Below are 19,749 nucleotides of genomic sequence, written 5' to 3' on the forward strand. Positions count from 1 at the left end.
AGAGCTAACAGGTTTCCTTCTAGTGACTTGATCAGGTGTTCAGAGCAATTAAACATGCCTGGAAGGACAAGTCCCTCCTGGCATGGGAATAAGCACCCAATATATAAGAAAACTAATGGAAATTAAGTGAAGTTACATCAGTGATCAGAAGAAGCAAGCTTAACCATGCTCACGTGATACAATGTTTCTCTGTGAAAGTCGAAAGCCATGGACTAAAATGGACTAAGCTCCTTGGATTTCATAGTTAATGATTAGAGGCTAGAAGGATCTAGCTGGTTTTGGGTACTAAACACTTGCAAGCCAACTCATACATCTATGCCATAAAGAAATACCAGATTAGGAAGCAGTATTATATTAATATCATAATCCATGTAGAATACTTTCCATGTTTAAAATCAATATTTTATGTCATATGGTTTCACTCATTTATGGAACATAGGAAATAGCAGGGAGATCAGTAGGAGAAGGAAGGGAAGAATGAAGGGGGGGTAAACAGAAGGGGGAATGAACCATGAGAGACTATGGACTCTGGGAAACAAACTGAGGGCTTCAGAGGGGAGGTGGGTGGGGGATTGGGATAGGCCAGTGATGGGTATTAAGGAGGGCACATATTGCATGGAGCACTGGGTGTTATACACAAACAATGAATCATGGAACAGTACATCAAAAACGAAGGATGTACTGTATGGTGACTAACATAACATAATAAAAAATTTTAAAAAATAAAATATTTTAAAGAAAATAATTTTTAAAAATATATCATCTTTTTTATTTCACTGCAAATTATCACTGAAATTAAGAAAATTACAAAGCGCTTAAATCTCGAGTAGAACTTTAGTCATTTACGTTTAAGAGAATGTTTGTTGTTGCACATTTTTAACTCAAGTGTATGGTATCAAATGCACATCACGGCACACCAGCCCCTTCCCCACAAGTCTTTCCTTAAGTAGCTTTCCCCAGCACGCCTGCTGCAAACACAGGAACCATGCTAGAAGGCACTTGCCCGGCACTTGCCCGTGCAGCGTTCCTCCCCGTAGCAAATCCCGAAGGAACAGCCATTATATGTCTAAAGGGCACAGGTGCTTTGCTGCAACTGGCTTTGAAAGTCAAAAAGTACTTTGGATAAGCCAGTCCTTCTCTTTATAACCACCTTCTTTTCGGAAAAAAAAATGATTGATCTTAAAAAACTACTTTCATAGGAATTAACAGTCAGTGCCTACTTTATAAACGTGTATTATCATGTTTTTCAAAAGGCCTATCAGGGTATGCTGTTCTTTAAACACTTACAAATACTGATGACACCTGCTGGTAGAAAATATATTTTAGTTAATTGCTTATGGAGAAGTAAGGCCTATAAGGGTTGGCCTGTCTTTTGCACGGACAATGAAACCAGAAAACTACCCCCTACACTCACTTCAGTTTCCTTTTCCAACTTTGCCTATTTGTCATTATCAGGAAATGAAGCTAGGAGATGCGCTGGACTAGACATTTCTGCTTCAAGATGTATAGAGCATACATGATACTTCTCTGATTTAAACTGCACACATACACACAAAACACTCAATGGGGATACCTGAAAAATATTTACCATTTCAAAAATTGTTCCTCCCCCATCCTTACTCCCATACCATGACATCCCCATAAAAGGAAAATAAGTCACATATTTTAATTTGGATCTGGCTACCATGAAGAAAATTAATATTTGACATTTGGTGATACATTTCTTTCATCACATTTGTGATATACAGATACATTTCTATTCTAAGTATAAGAATAAGAAAAGATCAAGCAGATGAGTTTTACCTCAGCCGAACTACTCAGAAAACATAGGACTAAGGGAGAGCAAGAAGGGACTAGTTAGAGTTCAGAGCTATTCTCACTATTCTTTCCTTTGATCCATTTCAATTTATTAATTCAACTTGGTTATGCTTTGCTTCCTTCCAAAAGGAGTTTGAGAGGATACTAGCGTCACTGCTCCTACATTCATTAAATTATGATGTTCCTATTGAAAAATCATTATATCCATTCTAAGCCTGAACAACCTGAATNCATGCTGGGGCTCTTTCTTAAAAAATTAAAAAAAAGGCCAAAAAAAAAAAAAAAAAAAACTTAAATAAGAGTCCAAACACCATTAAGACCATTATACTTCCAGAGCTGCTGGGAACAAAAACTCTTTGTGAAAATATACAACTGAGCTGGAGTGTGGGGTGGGGGTGGGGGTGAAAAGTTAGTTGTGCTCAGCTTACAGAAAGCTGATTACAACCGGAGACTGTTTGGAGTCTTGTCAGCTTAGAGCAGCTCTTGTTAGAGGCAATGAATCTTTGATGCTGTCCTCCGGAATATACATAATTCAGTGAGCCAAGTGCACACAGCTAAGGAGACCCAGGGGTGGTGGGTGGGTGGAACCCTCAAGACTGCTGCACCAAGGTCGGATGCACATCTGCCTCCAGACTTTCCCCAGTCATGGTTGGACAGAGTGACAGTCTCTCAGATACACACATGAGCAGCAGTGATGAGCTGGGTCCTGTGGGTTCCGCTACAGCTTGGCCACAGGAAAGCTGTGAACTAGTGGAAGCAACTATATTCCCTAAGACCCTCAAAGACTGAGAAGGATGCTTTCTCTTCTAGCTGAATGCAACCTTTAAGACCAGTGAGCTCTTTGCCAGAGATATAACACACAGAAGTAAAAGGCAAGATTAAACACAAGCCAGGAGGGCTCTCTCACATTGCCCTCAAGGCACTGGAAAGTTCCCAGAAAGGGAAATATTTCCAGTGTTCCAAGACAGCTCCCATTGCCCCAAGGAGTTTAATTCATTTTCAGGATCCACGTGCAAGACACTCAGATTACATTTAGCCCCCAGACCCCCAGCTGAATGACCCCACTGGCCACAGATGACAAACAGAGGTGCCAGCTCCTGTCTTTGCTGCCAAACAGCTGCAAGGTCAAGCCTGACAGGTGAGATGGCCCCCAAAGGCCTCCTCTTCCTCCCCAACCCAGGCAAGAGGAAACCCAAGCTTAAAAGGTAGCTCTTCACTGACATCTGCTAAGGATACAGTAAGAGAAAGTCCCTCTGCCAGGTCTAGACAAAAGACTGACAGTCTGAGAGCCCTGAAGGATGCAAGAGAGGCCAGGGCAACGAGGCAGCTGCTCCCAGGTCAAGAGGAAGAGGGGCAGGGACAGGGGAGGAGGTTCATGATAATCCACAAAGAAGCGGCAGAAGAAGGGAGGCAGAGACAGAGAGTGAGACACGATAGGAGAGAGTGTCTGTGTGAGAAATGGGGAGAGGGAGAGAGAGAGGGAGGGAGGGAGAAAGAAAGAAGAGAGAGAGGGAGTGAGAAGGAGAAAGAGGGAAAGTTAGAGGAAAGGAGAGAGGAAGAGAGGGTGGGGGGAACACACTGAATGAGAGATGCAAGCATTGAGAGACTGACACAGAGAGGAAGCCGAGAGAGTGAGAGATGGAACGAGACAGAGGGACAAACAGACGGACCCGGAGAGGTCCAGGTGGAGGCCCTACCTCCGTGTCCTTGGCCGGACTGCTGGCTGGGGGAACCTCCAGGCTGCAGTTCGCCCTCTTGACCGTGAGGTAGAAGGGGTAATCCTTGGCCACCATGGTGGCTGCCGGGCCTGCTCTTTGGGATGTCACCGCTGACCCGAGGCGACCACAAAACTCCCTGGCGAAAGGGGGCCCCAGCTCCACGGTGCCGGGCGGCAGCGCCGGTACGGAGACTGACAGCCGGCTTCTTGCCTGGCGGGACCGACTCAGCTCTCAAGCTGAAAGGGAGGAGGAGCCTAGGCCGGGACCGCCCATCTGGGGCGGGGCCGAGGTGGGGCGGAGCGCCGGCTCGGCCCCGCCCCGACGCGTCTCCGAAGCGCCCAGGTACCGCCCCGCGGAAACCCCTCAGGGTCGCGAGAGGCGAACCTGGCGTGGGACCCTCCCTCCCGCGGGCCGGATGACCGGGGCCACCCTCCCAGTGACTCCCTGGCACTCCCGGGGTGGAAGAGGGGGCGGGTAGAACCGAGGCTGGGGCGAAGCTGGGCGGCGGGGAGAGAGGTGCCCCCGCGGAGGAAAAGCGAGCGTTTTAAAAGCCCACACTAAGAAGAGGCGGTATTCTATTTTGCCTTCTTCCCAGCCAGCCTCCCCTCACACATTTTTTTTTTTTTAATGAACGTCACTGGAGTATAATCTATAAACAGTAAGATGTGCCCATTTTAAGTGTACAGTTAGTTGAGTGTTGACAAACGTAAACACTCATGTAACCACCTCCATAATCAGGAAATATATTTCTATCATTTCCAGAGACTTCCTTTGAGCGCCTTCCTCTGCACCCATTTTTAAATATGAAGAGGCTGGTTAGAGGCAGCCAGCCGCTCAGAAGGGCAATCTGACAGGGTCTGTCAGGGTGAAGCTGCGCAGCGTGAGCCGGCTGGCTATACCAAATCTTACTGGAGAAATACACTGTAAATGTCTGATAGGCAATTCTAAGATCATTTGCTGCAGCCCAGTCTGGGACAATAAACAAACAAAACCCCAAACTGGAAACAACTGTAATGTTTATTAACAGGGAGGGCTTATCAATTTTCCTTCTTACAGAACCCAACTCAACAGCAGTCAAAAAGAAGGGGTCTAGTGCTGTGGCATGGAAAGATCTCCAATGTATTTTTTTTTAAAAAGATTTTATTTATTTATTTGACAGAGAGAGAGACACAGCCAGTGAGAGAGGGAACACAAGCAGGGGGAGTGGGAGAGGAAGAAGCAGGCTCCCAGCAGAGGAGCCTGATGTGGGGCTTGATCCCAGGACTCCGGGATAATGCCCTGAGCCGAAGGCAGACGCTTAATGACAGAGCCACCCAGGTGCCCCTCCAATGTATTAAATTCAGTTAGAGAATAATTGCAGAGTAAGCACAGTATCTTACCATTTATGTTGAAAACACATCTACATAATACCATGTATTTTCTATAGCAACATGTAAGTACATACCATTGAAAACCAACCAGAAGGATGTACAGCAAACTTATGAGTCCCTTTGGGGCTAAAGGGAGGCAAACTCCCCCCCCCCTTATCAAAGTCATGAACACAGCAGGTGGTGGTCTGGAGAGATGATGTCTTTTGTTTTGACTTCTTAGGTGTATGCATTGTAATGGGAATGGAAATATCTAGACCCTGTTTCAGTATTCTCTGCTTCCGGCTAAGGCCAGAATCCAGTTTCCGCTTTCCAGGCAGGAAACCTCATGATATATAGCTCTTTCACCCCAAGTACCAAACCCACACCCTGGCACTAAATTCACCTACTTTCCTGTCCAGCTAGTCCACAAACTGCCTTCAGAAAAGGGAGAATCTATCTGGCCAGTTTTGCTAGCCCTGTTTTTACCACACACGTAAAGGAAACTCTTGAATTAGTGGGTTCCAGTTGAAATGGAAGAAAGCATCTGAGCTTTTTTCCCCTTATGTAAATACCCTGGGGCACCTGGGTGGCTCAGTCCATTAAGCATCCAACTCTTGATTTTGGCTCAGGTCAGGTTCTCAGGGTCCTGGGATCAAGCCCTGAGTCGGATTCCATGCTCAACGGGGAGTCTGCTTGACGATTTGCTCTTCCTTCCCTCTGCCCCCTGCCCCCCGCTGAATACATAAATAAATCTTAAAATATATATATTTATATATAAGTAAATTATATATAAATCTATACACACACACACACACACATACACACACACCCTAAAGCAGTGGGAAGATGACTGAAGAAGAGTTTTGGGGTGAGAAAGATGCCTCTGGACCACTGATTTTTCCTACTTGTATTCCCAAACACAACTTCATCTTGTTAACCCAAGCTGTGCTGATGGGGGGCTTACATGGATGCTCCCTATAAGCTTGACCAAGCTTGGTGGGGACATGAAGGGAACCTTCTCTCCAAGCACACCCAACTAAAGCAGCCCCTGATTAATTCTGCAGCCAAAAGAGGGTCAGGAGAGGCAGTGACACACCTCACTCAGGGCTCCCCTCACTGCCGAGGATATGAGCTGAAGTACCTGGAGCTGCTCTTCATTCCCTTCTTCTTCCTGCTCTTCTGGCCCCATAGGCCCACCATCTCAACAAGATGACTCTGGCTAGCAACAGCCTCTTTGGGGACAGGCTCTGATCTCTGGTGGAGCTCACTGGACCTTATCCTTCGGTTGGGAAATGTACTTCCAGCACTAGGTGAAGAAAAGAATGACCCTAGCAAACTACAACTGGTATTCTCACTACGGGATCCTCAGGACTGGGCGGAAGTCTGACATACCATAAGTGCAGCAAGGTAAAAATAAATCCTATGGAAAAGAGGGGACTTTAACCTCGAGTTTAAGTACAACTCTTGTGGAGCAAAGAATAGTTATATTGGTTGATGAGAAGGCTGCCATATCTACTTTCTCTCAGAACATTTTTTTTTGCCCCTCCTCAAAAGATTTGGAACAATAAAAATCAATCAGTATACATGGCCACATAACACATGTGCAGGAAACTTCTGTGTTTTCTGCTATACATGCTAGTTAGAGGGAGGGAGAGAGAGGGAGATTGCTAATGATGAGTAACCATTTAAACAGTACTGAAGAAAAAAAAAAAAAAAAGCATAAGCCCCAAGATGAGTGTGAAAGGAAAGATGGGAATCTGGAGTTCCCTTGGGTGGTCTGATGCTTCTAAGCTTCTCATAGCGTGAATGTCTCACCACCATAAATAGGGTTCTGGTGTTTAAAGATATATATTTTTGGTGCCATAAGGCCTGTAAATGAAGCTGGCAATTTGGGGTATACACAAGCCAAGTATGTGGTCCTTGAGACATTTAAAGGATTTCAAGGGTATTTTGACCTCAGGTAATGTCCACCTTGTGCCCTGACTTCAGAAGCTCTGCTGTGTGTGACGCGCTGCTCCAACATTAGCAGATTCAGGGTTTGGATATTCTGCATGGATTCCAACCAGAGGTTCTGTGACCAAAGAGTTTGTCAGGAGGCAGGCTGCTCTACACGAGGGTTCCCAAGCACACCCCTGAGGCTGGTGTCACAATTGAGGGAAGCCAGGCCAACTCTGCCATGCTGCCCAGCTGAGTGGGCCCCAGGAGCCCGGCATTCCCCATCCTGCCTGTGTGTGTGTGTTTATGAGCTTAGGAACAACACTGCCCTAACAGTCAGCTTCACTCAAAGCAATGGCACAAAGTGCCTTTCAGAACTTGCCTTCAGCACAACCCGTTATAATCCTATAAAATGCTTCACAGCCGGGCAGTGTTCCTTGCTAGCCAGAAGCCTGGAGACTGGAATAAAGAAGCCTGTTCTGCATTTCCAGGAACGGTGCCAAGAGCAGGGCCTGCATTCTCGCCTGGGCCGAGCGGGGCTCATTTGTGCTGCTGGTGGAGTGGTGGGCCTCCACACACAAGCCCACCATTGGTTATAAGCTCCTTTCAGAAGAGCAGACAGCCAGACATGGCTGAGAGACCATCAATCAACTCCTCAAATCCCACTGCAGTGGCAGTGAGCAGAACAGGCCCAGCATGAGGCTAAAACTTCAGAAGTTAAAGTGGTTGTGGCAGTGTTCTCAGCCAATAGCACGATGCCTTGTTTTGTTACCATTGCACTTAACATCAGTGTTAGAGGGTTCTTTTTCTTCGTAGAGGCCTATTCATTTGTTCATCCATCCATCCATCCATCCCCATCCATCCATCCATCCATCCATCCATCCATCAAATATGCGTGTTTATTACAGAGCAGGTACTCAATTAGCTACATTTCTCTCCTTTCTTCCCTACCTATTCCTGAACTTCTACGCCAGGAAGGTGTGTAATACACACCTGCTCAAAAAATATGGTTGACTTTAAAACACAGCCTTTCAACTATAACCTCGGCAGCGAGGTGTGTGTGCATTTGCAGAAGGAGCTCAGGTGACAGTAGCCAATCCCCTAAAGCCCAACCTTCGAACACGTGCACCTCCATCTGCTCCCTTGGCATCTGGAGCTATCCCTTCTACACTTGCTAATCTCACACAGTCGTGTAGGTACATGTTGGATACACATGTGTACCAACACCTCCCCTCCCCTTCCATTTGGGCAACATTCCCAGTTAATGACCGAGCTTCCCCTCCTCTCTGCCACTTCAGTCTTGATGGGAGAGGGGAGTCAAAAGCCTGAAAAAGTTCTGGTGGTGAATTCTGAGAACAGGACTGTGGTTTCCTGCCAGATGGGTAAAAATGGCATAAACGAAACACTGATAATATCTAAAATCATACCAGTATTATTACTCTCCCCCCACCTGGGGTTACATCTACTGGCTCCAGGCTAGATTATGAAAATATATCCCTGGATATTCTAAAGCTGGAAGACTCCATTCATGCACTCACTGAAAGATCTCATTTTTTAAAATTTTTTATAATAATTTTTTATTATGTTATGTTAGTCACCATACAGTACATCCCTAGTTTTTGATGTAAAGTTCCATGGATTCATTACTTGCGTGTAACACCCAGTGCACCATGCAATACGTGCCCTCCTTAATACCCACCACTGGCCTATCCCAATCTCCCACCCCCCTCCCCTCTAAAGCCCTCTGGGAAATAAAGATCTCATTTTTTGAAACAAGTCTGAAAAACCGGTTAAGTAATAGAATCTTCCTCTTTCTCAGATTGGGCTAATCCTGTGGATTACAGTTATAATGCAAAAATAATAAAAACTGTATGTTTAAAAAAAGTGGATATTTGTTTTGCCCTTATAAACCACAGACAGGTACATTCCCTAGTCTCTAGTTCATTACAGCAGTGATTCTTAACTGGGGGCAATTTTGTCCCCTCCGCCCCGTGACATTTGGCAATGTCTGGATACAACTTTGATTGTCACTGGGGGAGGGTCCTAGTGACATTTAATGGATAGAGGCCCAGGATAATGGCAGACATCCTATAAGGCACAGGACAGCCCCCACAATAAAGAATTAACAGGTTCAAAATGCCAGTAATGTTGCTGTTGAGAAACCCTGCACTAAACAGAGAGTAGAACTAAAATACAGCATCAGAGCCAGGATATGACCTCAAGGATATTCTTGCTTCAGAACTTAACCATTGATTGATGTCAAATGGCAGTGTGGGCATGGTGGGGGAAAGGAAAAAAAAATGCTTCAGTGCCAGGTAGCCTCAGAATTATTGACATGCCTAGAATCTTTCCCTGTTGCCCAAACCTGACCCTTAATAAAATAACAGATTTCGTAAAACACAAAAGGACAAGAGAACAAGAAGTACAGGAAGAAAGGGCAGGGGACAGAAAACCATCTTAAACTCTTCAGATATGAAAATGCACTTCAAAAGACCAGTGAAAATGAAAGTTTCAATGAAAGGTAATACTTTAAGAAGAAATTGGGGAGGAGAAAGAAATGTTTCAAAACTTGGTGTTTCCCAGGAAAACATTTGCCGCCATATTTAATTGTTTTGGGGGGCAGAAATTCAAACTCAGTGATGGCATAAAAACTCCAGAGGATTCGATTTACTGTCTTTTTGATACATGGTATTTCTGGCCACACAGTGTGTACTATTAGAAGCCTGTCTTCACTCAAGATTTTGCAAAAAGAACCCTGACTTTTTCCACTTTGAGCTGATTACTATCAACAGGCTTATTTGGCTTATAGAACATAAGCCAGCCTTCAGAACATTTTCTGTATACTACTAGGAGGTCTTTGAAATTTATGGAGAGTCTCCATTCGTTTGAGAGTATTTCATATCTTTTGACCAAGAATTCAGTAAGTTTGCTACACTCCAAAAGTATTTATTCCCCTCAGACTACAGCTAATGTTATGTTATATAGGTTTTCTACACTAACCATTGCATGGAGGAACTCAAATATCTAAAATATGTAAATTCTAGCTCTGGATAGTAGAAGTGTTTTCTCTTTCATCAACTACAAACTCAGCAATCAAAGGACCATATCTCATCAAGCCTAAGATGCCAAGGACTGTAATATATGCTATTATTTTATTTATTACCAAGAAAGAAAAAAATGTTGCCAATTAAATAATAACATGTGATCAATTATAAGCTACATCTCAATTCTAGAAAAATTGAAATTTGGGGGAAATGTGCATTTCAATGATAGCAGTATTCATATCATCTGGCTGGGATTTGAAAACCTACATATTTATAGAAACATGACTTCTGGGAATTCAGGGGCAATAATTCCAGAAACCACCTGTAGTGAAACCAACTGAGAAGCTTATCAAATCCATACCTCTGGCCCCCACTTTGGGTCTGCTGAATTGGAATCTTCAGCAGTGGACCCTAGGTATTTGAATTTTTGATAAACACCCCCAGAGAACATTTGTTTGAGTAGCATGGTGTTGTGAGTTAGAATTATCAGCCAGCCAAAAATGAACCTGCCTACCTCCCATTCCAGGAATACTCTAAACCACAGATTCTCAGGCCAGAGGTACCCGGGGGTAATTAGCCCAATGGTTATAGCATCAAAATCCAGAGTGGGCATGGAGAGCTGCTTAGTACTGGGGAACTTTTATATGCTGGATAGCCTGTTCTGTACATATGGGTGCAACAGGGATACAATGAGAAATATCCAAGTTCACACTCCAAGTAAACTACCAACTAAGCCACCCACCAGGAGACATGTTCTGGCTCTTAGAACTTGATTTACAATCTGGTATCCAGAGTTTCAATTAAAAACATGCTTATCTTCATAGCCAGGGGACATGACTGCATTTACATTTTTAAAAAATTAGCTGTAGCAGTAGAGAATGGGAGGAGGGCAGTTGGCTTGAGATGTTTACTTGAAAGAGATCAGGGCTGGGGAGTGCGGGGCGCAGGGAGGGGAGTGGTGGGTGTAGAAGACATTCTTAATTAGAGAATGAGTTCAATGAGCAGAAGCAGACGTGGGGACTCCAGGCAAGCATGTGTCTCACTCGTGTGGCGGGAGCAGAAGTCGGCTGGCGTGTGCTAGAAGGCAGCCCATGAGCTAAAATTGTTCCTCATTGTCATACGTATCTGACACACTACAAAGGGGACAGAGGATGTAGGGTCAACTGGGTGCTTTGGTTAAGTGGGAGGTGAGCTCTGCTCTGTTTGAATTTTTTCCACCTCACATCCAAAGTCAAGCTCAGCAACTCAGGTCTCATGGGCTCACTATTCTGACTGAACCAAAAGCCTTGGCAACAGAAGGCTGAACAAAAGTACAGGCTTCTGGTTTACCAACCTTTAATTGCTGCCAGATCACTTCTTTTTCTTTTCTTTTCTTTTCTTTTTTTTTAATCATTTAATTCTTTGGCATGACAACAGCAAGCATCAGACGGCTTCCTACCAAATAATTCCTCTCATTCAAGGCTGTCCTTGATCCCCAGGCTAGGGGAACCCTTGCTTTGTGTACCCCCCCCCAAACACTGAAGACCTCTCTTTCCCCAACACCCATCCAGCTTATAATGACTGATTCGAGGTGCCACCACCACCTGACAAAGACACAGGGACCATACTTATCTCGCTCACCACAGGAGCTCCAGCTCCTTCTCTCATGCTGGCACATGGTAGAAGCAGCCATATTTGTTACAATGAACATTAAATCGAAGTGGGTCTAATCAAAGAACATGTCATGGAAAAGGTGAATCCAGAAAGAGTTTGTGCAGTAAGGAACACAGCGTAGATAAAATCTCTGTGAGGGGACTAAGAAATCATATGCAGAACACTACAGTGGGATGTTAACATTTTTTTTTTTTTTTGAGAAGTAGACATGGGTAGACATGCTCTTTGAAGAATCCAAAATGCACCAAAACCACTTTGAGAGAGGGTTCCTGCAGTATAAGGCTATGAGGCCCTCTTGGATGTTACTGACAGCTTTCAGTTTCCTCCAGCTTTTTACACAGACCTGGCAATTTACACTAATTCCGGAACCAGGTGGATTTGCCAGGAAGACTGAAACTGGTGACAAAGGATATTAAAGAGTCTGTTTACAGAGATGCCTTGTAACATGCTCATTCATCCTTTCCTTGCCCTCCAGAAGCACTTTCTTCCTTTTCCTTCTCTAGGTTTTTGATTCCAGGTTAAACTCCCTATATATATTTTTTCTTTTCTCCTTGCCACGCTCATACCTCGTGTTATTTATATTGAAACTTCATTCTCTTGAGTTGGGCCTCTCATGAGGGGCTGACTTTGAAGGGGGAGGGGAGGCTTTTGCCTCGTGATTCTGCAAGATTAAACACGGTGCTAATCTAAAGTTCTCAGGCTGATGTGAAATTACAGATGCAAGGACTTTTGATCCAAGGAAGCCAATGGGAAAAGAAGGAAATTTCTCTGCTGGCTGCTCCGTCAAGGAAGGGTGCCACTCTCCCCGTCTGGGCGTCCTCACCTAGAGTCTTACAAGAGATGCTTTGAGAGCTCATTCTAGTTTAGGCACAGTACACGGGAAACAAAATTCATCTGTCAGGGAGTGGGAGGAAGGGAGGGAGGAAGGTAAAAGAGAATTAAAATTGTAAAACCAACATCACATGGCTTCCTCCTTGAACTTTAATAACCCTGTCTGCAGGCTGTCTGTCTGCAGGCTCAGAAAAATCAAATGCAATGGGTAGGTACAAGGATTGCTCTGATGCCAGGAAAATGCAAGAAGACATAACTTTTACAAGGTAAGCAATGAATAAACACCCTGAAGGAACAAAACAGCTTTTAACATCTCTGAAGTTGGCAGCCAGGTGCCTGAAACATCAGTCCAGTGCAACCAAAATGCGCAACAGATAGGAGCATCTTCTTTAAGATGAGGTCATACATCAGGGGAAACAATGGCTGGATAGGCTGGGTTTCTATGATCAAGGGAAGGAGGGGAATTTCATCAGTATTTTCTTTGCCACAGCAAGACCCATTGCAACGCATGCGAGAGATTTTCCACATGTTGGGCAAATTTTCTAGAATTTTTTAAAGGGAAAACTTTCTGCAGATAACCTTGGCTTCTGAAAGAGGTATCTTTCTCTGAGTTGGGAGGGATCATATTCTGTCCCATGCTGTTATCGTGAAGATCTGAAACGACAACTCCTCTTTTGGGTTCTGCTGTTATAAAATGTGGTTTGGGGTGTCTTGTTACACTTTACCCCCAGAAGTGTTAAAGGAAGTGCCTGTCACCAACACTCAAAAATAAAAATGAAAATGATGCTGGCCGGGCTCAAAAACCAAAGGGATCAGCATTTTGCTTCAGTTTCCTGTTCATAAAACTTTATAAAAACAACCCACCCATTAAAGAAAAAAAGCCCACAACAATAGCTCATTATTCTTTTCCTAAACGCTTGCCTCATGCCACTCTGAAATTAGGTGCCATCACGTTTCCTGAGTTATGGGCTCCAAACACCACATCCCTTTCCTCCCTTCCTCACCCCCACCCCACCTGGCATCACTCCTGAATTTAGACACTTCAGTTTACGAGCTCAGCAGAGAGAGGCCAGCGCCCTCCCTCCTACCTGTCCAGAGGAGGCCAAGCATCTGCACCAGCTGGAAGTGGGAGTAATGGAGCCTTCCAAATTAATTTCCATTCCCTAAAGAAACTTTCAATACGAAAGGTGCACAGTTACAAAGTGAAGAAAAAAAAAGATACTTACAGACTGCTCCAGTAAACTGAAAAATAATTATACACACATTACCTTGTGATGTTAATTTTTGAAGAATACGAAATTTCCCTTCTACCCTGGCTCGACAGTACAACTTTACGGAATATTGAACACCTCATCCTTCAGTTCCTGGTAGAACATAGGAAAATGCAAGCTCTAGAATAAGAGGCCTAGATGAAAGTACTAAGTTTTCCACTTGCTAACTATAGGACTTTGGACAGTTTATTTAACCATGCCAAACCCTGTGTAATCATCTGTAAAATGAGGCTATGAGAGTTTCAAGGCTTTAATGAGATAAAATATATGAATGGCTTAATGAGATAATACATATGTCAGCGTTCTATGCACAAGGTAAGCACATAATCCATATTGTTATTAACCATTCCTACTCTCTTTTTTCCTCAATGAATTAGAAAGGAAAAGATGAGGGGCCTGGGGTGCCTGGGTGGTTCAGTCAGTTAAATGTCTGCCTTCAGCTCAGGTCATGATCTCGGGCTCCCTGATCCGCAGGGAGTCTATGTCTCCCTCTCCCTCTGCCCCTCCCCTTGCTGTGTACTCTCTCTCTCTCTAATAAATAGATAAATAAAATCTTTTTTTTAAAAAAAGGAAAAGATGGGATTTGGGGATCTTTTCCAGCCTTCTTGCTTCAAGAGGGGTTAATAATTCTTTAATTTAAATCCATGATTTCAAATATTAATTTAATCATTGTGCAAATATAAAAGCAGTGACACAGGAAAAAGCGAACTGACCTACATTTGAAGATGTGGGGTCCAATCCTGGTTCTACCTCTCAATTTGCTCTGTGACCTTGGACAAGTCAACTAAACTCATGAAGGCCCAGTTTCTTGAACTGTAAAATAAGGTGATTTAAACACAGATGCTTACCTTCTGTAATTCTATAAAACACCAAAGACTGACGTGTCCATGAAGTACTGCCTCAGTTTTATGTTATTTTATTTCAGGAAAGAAACTAAAACTGATATTATCACCTACTGACGAAAGCATCCTTATCTAAAATCAGCATGTTTGCTGTAGGCAGCCCACATTCTGGGTTAGTTCAGTATGGTAATACTTTATACAGGCTCATCTGAAAATTCGGGTTGATGTCCTCATTTGCCAGGAAATGCAACGAGGAATACAGATTCCTTTAATATCAAACGGCCAAGAAAGCGAGATCTAAACAGCAATAAGATCAACTATGAGCAAAAAGACATTGAAAGGGAAATGAAGCTACATTATGCACGGGATGGAACAGGCCTGAAATATATCACTGTTACTTAAAAATAGGTACTGGACCACATGGCGCTTGTGTTATCTGTATGACAACATTTGATTCCTACTGTGTCCTCTTCCTACAGGCCTGTTATGACTAGGAGAGCTGTCTGTTCCTTCAGTGACCAAGTCTTGCTGCCTCGTGGATTTTCCCCAGTCATAACTTCCTTTCTGCCCTTCGGGTAGGCTGCTTACGTCCAAGTGCAAGGACCGCAGCCAGTTCTGTTCTAGATGCAACACACAGATGGCTGTTGGCATGTGGTGCTCAGCACCAGGGGCTTCAGGGCTGAGGACTCTGTGTACACTGGACCAAGCTTCTGATGAAAGATATTGACACTGAAGTCACACATTTATAAAAATCAAAACTAAAGAGAAAGATACATTGCAGCAAATTCTAAACAGTGCCCTATAGATAAATGGAATTAGATTTACTGGACAAATCATAAGCTTCATTATTCTCTAACATCTGCGTCTCCCACTTCCTTGACTGTAAGCTCCATAAGGACAAAACCCATGACTCTTTTGTTCAGGGTTCTAGCCCCAGTGCCGAAAGATGCCTGGCAAGTGCCAGGAACTCAGCAAATATGCCCTTAGCTAATGTTCACTGAGAGTTTTCTCTCTGCCAGGTACTGTGCTTTGACTTTATGGGACATATCTCAGGTGATCCTCACAACAATCCATGAGGTGGGTCCTTCTATAAAAGGGGAAACTGAGGTACAGGGAGTTCAACTTGCCCAAAGTCACAGAGCTGGTAAATGGCAGACCTGGAGTTCAAATGCAAGTACTTTGCTTCTAGAACCTTCAGTTCCTATCATGAAGTGTAATGTTAATTGTTTTCAGGCCATTTGCAACTTAGCAGGTGTCCTGATACCACAGACTATGACACTAAGGGCCAAGGATTCAAGCCTATATGATATGATTGAAAGAACATCAAACAAGAGTCAGGAAACCTAGGTTCAATTCTAAGCCTTGGACTCCTACACCAACTTTCGTCAAGTCCTATGACTTCTTTGCTCACCAGTTTCTCCTGCTGGTCAAAAAGGGGGGTTGGATGGCCACTCAGGTCCCTGATAGTTGTAAATCCCAAGTGCTACCCCAGATATGATCTCACATCCAGACAGCTGCAGGTCGCACAAGCGTAATTCCTTCATCTTCCAGTCTTCAACAGTCTTCAACAATTAAACAAGTTACTCAATCTCTCAGAGCCTCAATGCCCTCATCTGCAATTAGGATATAATAGCACCACTTCAAAGGGTGGAGGTGAAGATTAGAGAGAAGCCAGGTAAGAGGCTAACACATAGTAGTAATTTATTTGGTAGTAGTTTATTATGGTCCCAAAGAGAGTTGGGAGGTAAGTCTGGAGGAGGAAAGCATCTCCATAAAGCCCAGGAACCAACCAAACAATTGAAAAAACAGCACTGAAACAAAGTAGTTTAAATAATTTCTAAGAGTAGAGTACATGTTTGCCACATCCTCAGATCAAAAATTCCTTACTGCCTTTTCTTTCCAAAAAATGGAGTAACACAGACAGATGTGAGTTAACTTCAGACAGAACAAAAAGGAACCATTGTGATCCAGGGAGTTCACATGTGTGTGCTGAAACACTAGAAAATCTGCTTTATGCCAGCCCTGTGACAAGCATGTGACACGTATTATCTTACTGAGTCCTTATAACCTGCTGAAAAGGGTATTTTCTGTTTCATGATGAGGGTATAGAGGCTCAGAAAGGCTAAGTAACTTGCTCAAGATCACACAGCTACTAAATACCCACACCAGAAATTAGTCTGCTCAGGATACTAAAGGTCTTAACCACTCAGCTGCACCCCCTCCCCAAAGATGGAAGGTCGTTGGCCTCAGTGTACCCCAAAACCACAGGCCGCAATCCTTGTCCACAACATGGGCAGGTGGCTTTACAGGCAGCACATGTGTGTGGACTCAAGCAGCCTTGGGTTTCAGTCCCTGTTTACCCACAGACTCCCAGCAACTGTGGACAAATTATTTAACTTTCCTGGATCCTGTTTCGATCAAACTGAATGTACTGGATTAGAGTTTTTCGATCCAAGTTTGTGGAACATTAGCCACTGACATTTTACACCCAGAAGTTTAGGGACAAAAGAGCCGAGAGTGAGTGGAGTGAGTGGAGTGGTCCTCTGTCCTGATTTCCTGGTTGGGGGAAGGAGTGGAACACATTGCTAACAAACCCAGAACTGTGTGATTCCTCAATTCCCTTTCGTCTTGAAGATAATGAAATTCTACTGAATATTATGTGACAGGGAAAGAGAAAGGGGAAGAGAGGGGCTTACAGGAATCATGGGGGGTGGAATGGCAGGGGGTTCATTTGAAACTGTGTTTGCATAGCAACCACAAGGAACATACTCAGCTTGTAAGCTTCCTCGGGGTGCTCTGGGGTGGGGCAGGTGGAGGTAATGGGGAAGGAAGCTAAATCCCTCCTCTTGAAATGACCACTAGCGCACACGGCAAGCACTCAGTAGATGCTGGCAGAATTGAATTCAAAGGAAAACAGACCTGGATCAAATGGATAGAGGTTGAGCTGCTGCAGACGAATGAATATGTCCAAAAATGCTAACAATTTCTTTCCTTTGTTCCCAGCCACCCACTCTATCATAAGCCATTTTTGATCTCAAGATGAGTTCTTGTGCATGTGAACGAGCACACCTCTTCCCGCGGGATAACCGCAGGTAAGCCTTCCCTCTGCCTCTATCCTACGCGCTTGGAACCTGAACAAAGGTGAGCTGTCTGAGAGCTAAAGAATTCTTCTTGTTTTCATTTGTATCCCTGCCCAGTGCAGTGACAAATACTGTTTCATGAGTTTCCAGCTTAGCTTTAGAGCTCAAAGGATAGAGCGCCTCCACAAAAAAGACAAGAGAGTAAAGAAGGTAAAAGAATTAAAAAATTTGAGATATACATACATATAATACATGTTATATAATAAATTATATATATCATTCAACTAGTTGGATTTATATATATATTTATTTATATAAAATTTGTATATATAATACATATACATATGTATGTATATGTATATTATACATTTTATTTGAGTAGCAGAGTCTTTTCTTCCCAGGAAAGGTGACAGTGTGCTATAACCTCAGTCAAACCTGCTGGGGTCTCCCTCTGGATATACCCGGAGTCACATTAACCTCCAGGCGTTCCTTTTGTACTTTTATTCTAAAAACAAGATTTCAGAGTAAGATCAGGTCTTCTGACTCCCAGCTGATGTTCCTTCCAGGAAGGCAGGTTGCCTCATGAGCCATGTCCCCATGCCACAAAAAAGACTGGCATGTAACAGGTGCTCCATAAATATTTGTTGAATAAATTAAAGAACAAAGGACAGAAAAAGTCTCAGAAGACAAGTACGGAAGGCTGTCAACATGAGTGGATGGATTGGCTGACACTGGAAAAGTCTTGTGTGTCTTTGAACTCGAGTCCAGAATAGCCCCCTTTCAAACATCACCAGTTGTGAAAATCCTAGACTAAGGTTTTCTTCTCAGAAGCCCTCTCAGATCCTGCCAGCCCACAGGAGATGGCTCCTTCTTTGGATTTCTAACGACTCTTATTGCTACCACTCATTAACCACGTTCTGTCAGTGGCAGCTTCTGAAATTACTTAACAGACTACAACAAGGTACCTTTTCTGATTACTTCCCTGCCTAGAACTGGAGGGTAGGGCATGTCTACACCTACCTCTGGATCTGTTTTTAGGACACTGTAACAAAGAAAGAATGACTTCCAGAGCAATGACTAACTATGACTAGAGTATTTTTAAGCTAATATAATCACCTATTCCCATATTAAACTTCTCCCAACTAGCGAACGATCAACAGAATCTTTGTGCAGTTCTCCTACTGCCAGGGGAGGCCAGTAATAATTGCATAAAACTCTACTCAGGGAAAGACTGTGGGGCGGTGTGTCCCCTCAAAATACCCCATTAAAATTAGGGATGGTGTTTATCAAACTTCCAGATCCACCTACCAGTTTACTGAAAGCAGGAGGGAAAGAAAAGCTAAGCCGCACCATGACAAAGCAATCACCGAAACAAGGATAGAAAACATTCCACACGATCAGTGACGTGGTTTCTCCAACCAATCAACAGCATGGGGGAAAACATGGGGAGGGGGAAGTTTTAGAGTAACAGTCATAAGAAATAGGTGAACCATGTTGGGATCCTCTTTGATCCAGAGTCTCACGCTCTATTGACTAAGCCAGCTAGCGCCTCCCCCTCTTTTTTTCTCAAATAGGACCTCTTTTTGTTTGTTTGTTTTTGAGAGACAGAGAGAGAGCGCGAGCTGTGTGCACGAGAGGGAATGGGGGGGAGGGGCAGAGGGAGAGAGAGAATCTTAAGCAGACTCCAACCTCAGCCTGGAGCCCAATGCTGGGCTCCATCTCACAACCCTGAGATCATGACCTGAGCTGAAATCAAGAGTGGGTAGCTTAACCGGCTGAGCCCCCCTGGCGCCCCACACACAACCTCTCTGAGACAAATTAACACAAATCCCTTTCATATCACCTAAGATGCAGTCCAAAGGCAAATTTGAATTGGGGAAATCCGACTTTGGACCGAATATTAGATGATGTGAAGGAATTCTTGTTAGTCTTGTTAAGTGTGATAAGCTGTGGGAATTACGTAAAAAAAAAAAAAAAAAAAAAAAAAAAAAAAAAAAAAGTCCTTATCAGGTAGAGACCTACGCCGAAATTCTGATGACTGAAATGATAGGATGCTGAAAACCCGGTGTGGTGAGACTGGGAAGAGGTCCACCACTGTGGATGCTGGATGCTGGGTGAGTGGAGGTGCTAATTATACTATTCTCTCTGCTTTTCTCATGTGGGCAGATCACAAGGCATCATGTCTAACATACTAAATTGTCCAACTTA

At 43.8% G+C, this 19,749-nt stretch overlaps 1 protein-coding gene across 3 annotated transcripts in view; it reads right to left on the reverse strand.

Moving 5' to 3' along the window:
- Positions 1 to 19,749, reverse strand: part of ARHGEF3 (Rho guanine nucleotide exchange factor 3) — a 308,374-nt gene that overhangs the window by 71,527 nt on the left and 217,098 nt on the right. The window contains exon 1 of one of the 3 annotated variants that reach the window (XM_002913517.4): positions 3,516 to 3,777. The exons of the other annotated variants lie outside the window; for them this stretch is intronic. Within the exon in view, the coding sequence (XP_002913563.1) occupies positions 3,516 to 3,611 (96 nt within the window). The 5' untranslated portion in view covers positions 3,612 to 3,777. Of the gene's footprint in view, positions 1 to 3,515; positions 3,778 to 19,749 lie in introns of those variants that run through there. 3 annotated transcript variants of the gene reach the window in all.

This window comes from Ailuropoda melanoleuca, chromosome 4, assembly GCF_002007445.2.
Source record: "Ailuropoda melanoleuca isolate Jingjing chromosome 4, ASM200744v2, whole genome shotgun sequence".
In the NCBI taxonomy this organism is placed as follows: Eukaryota; Metazoa; Chordata; class Mammalia; order Carnivora; family Ursidae; genus Ailuropoda; species Ailuropoda melanoleuca.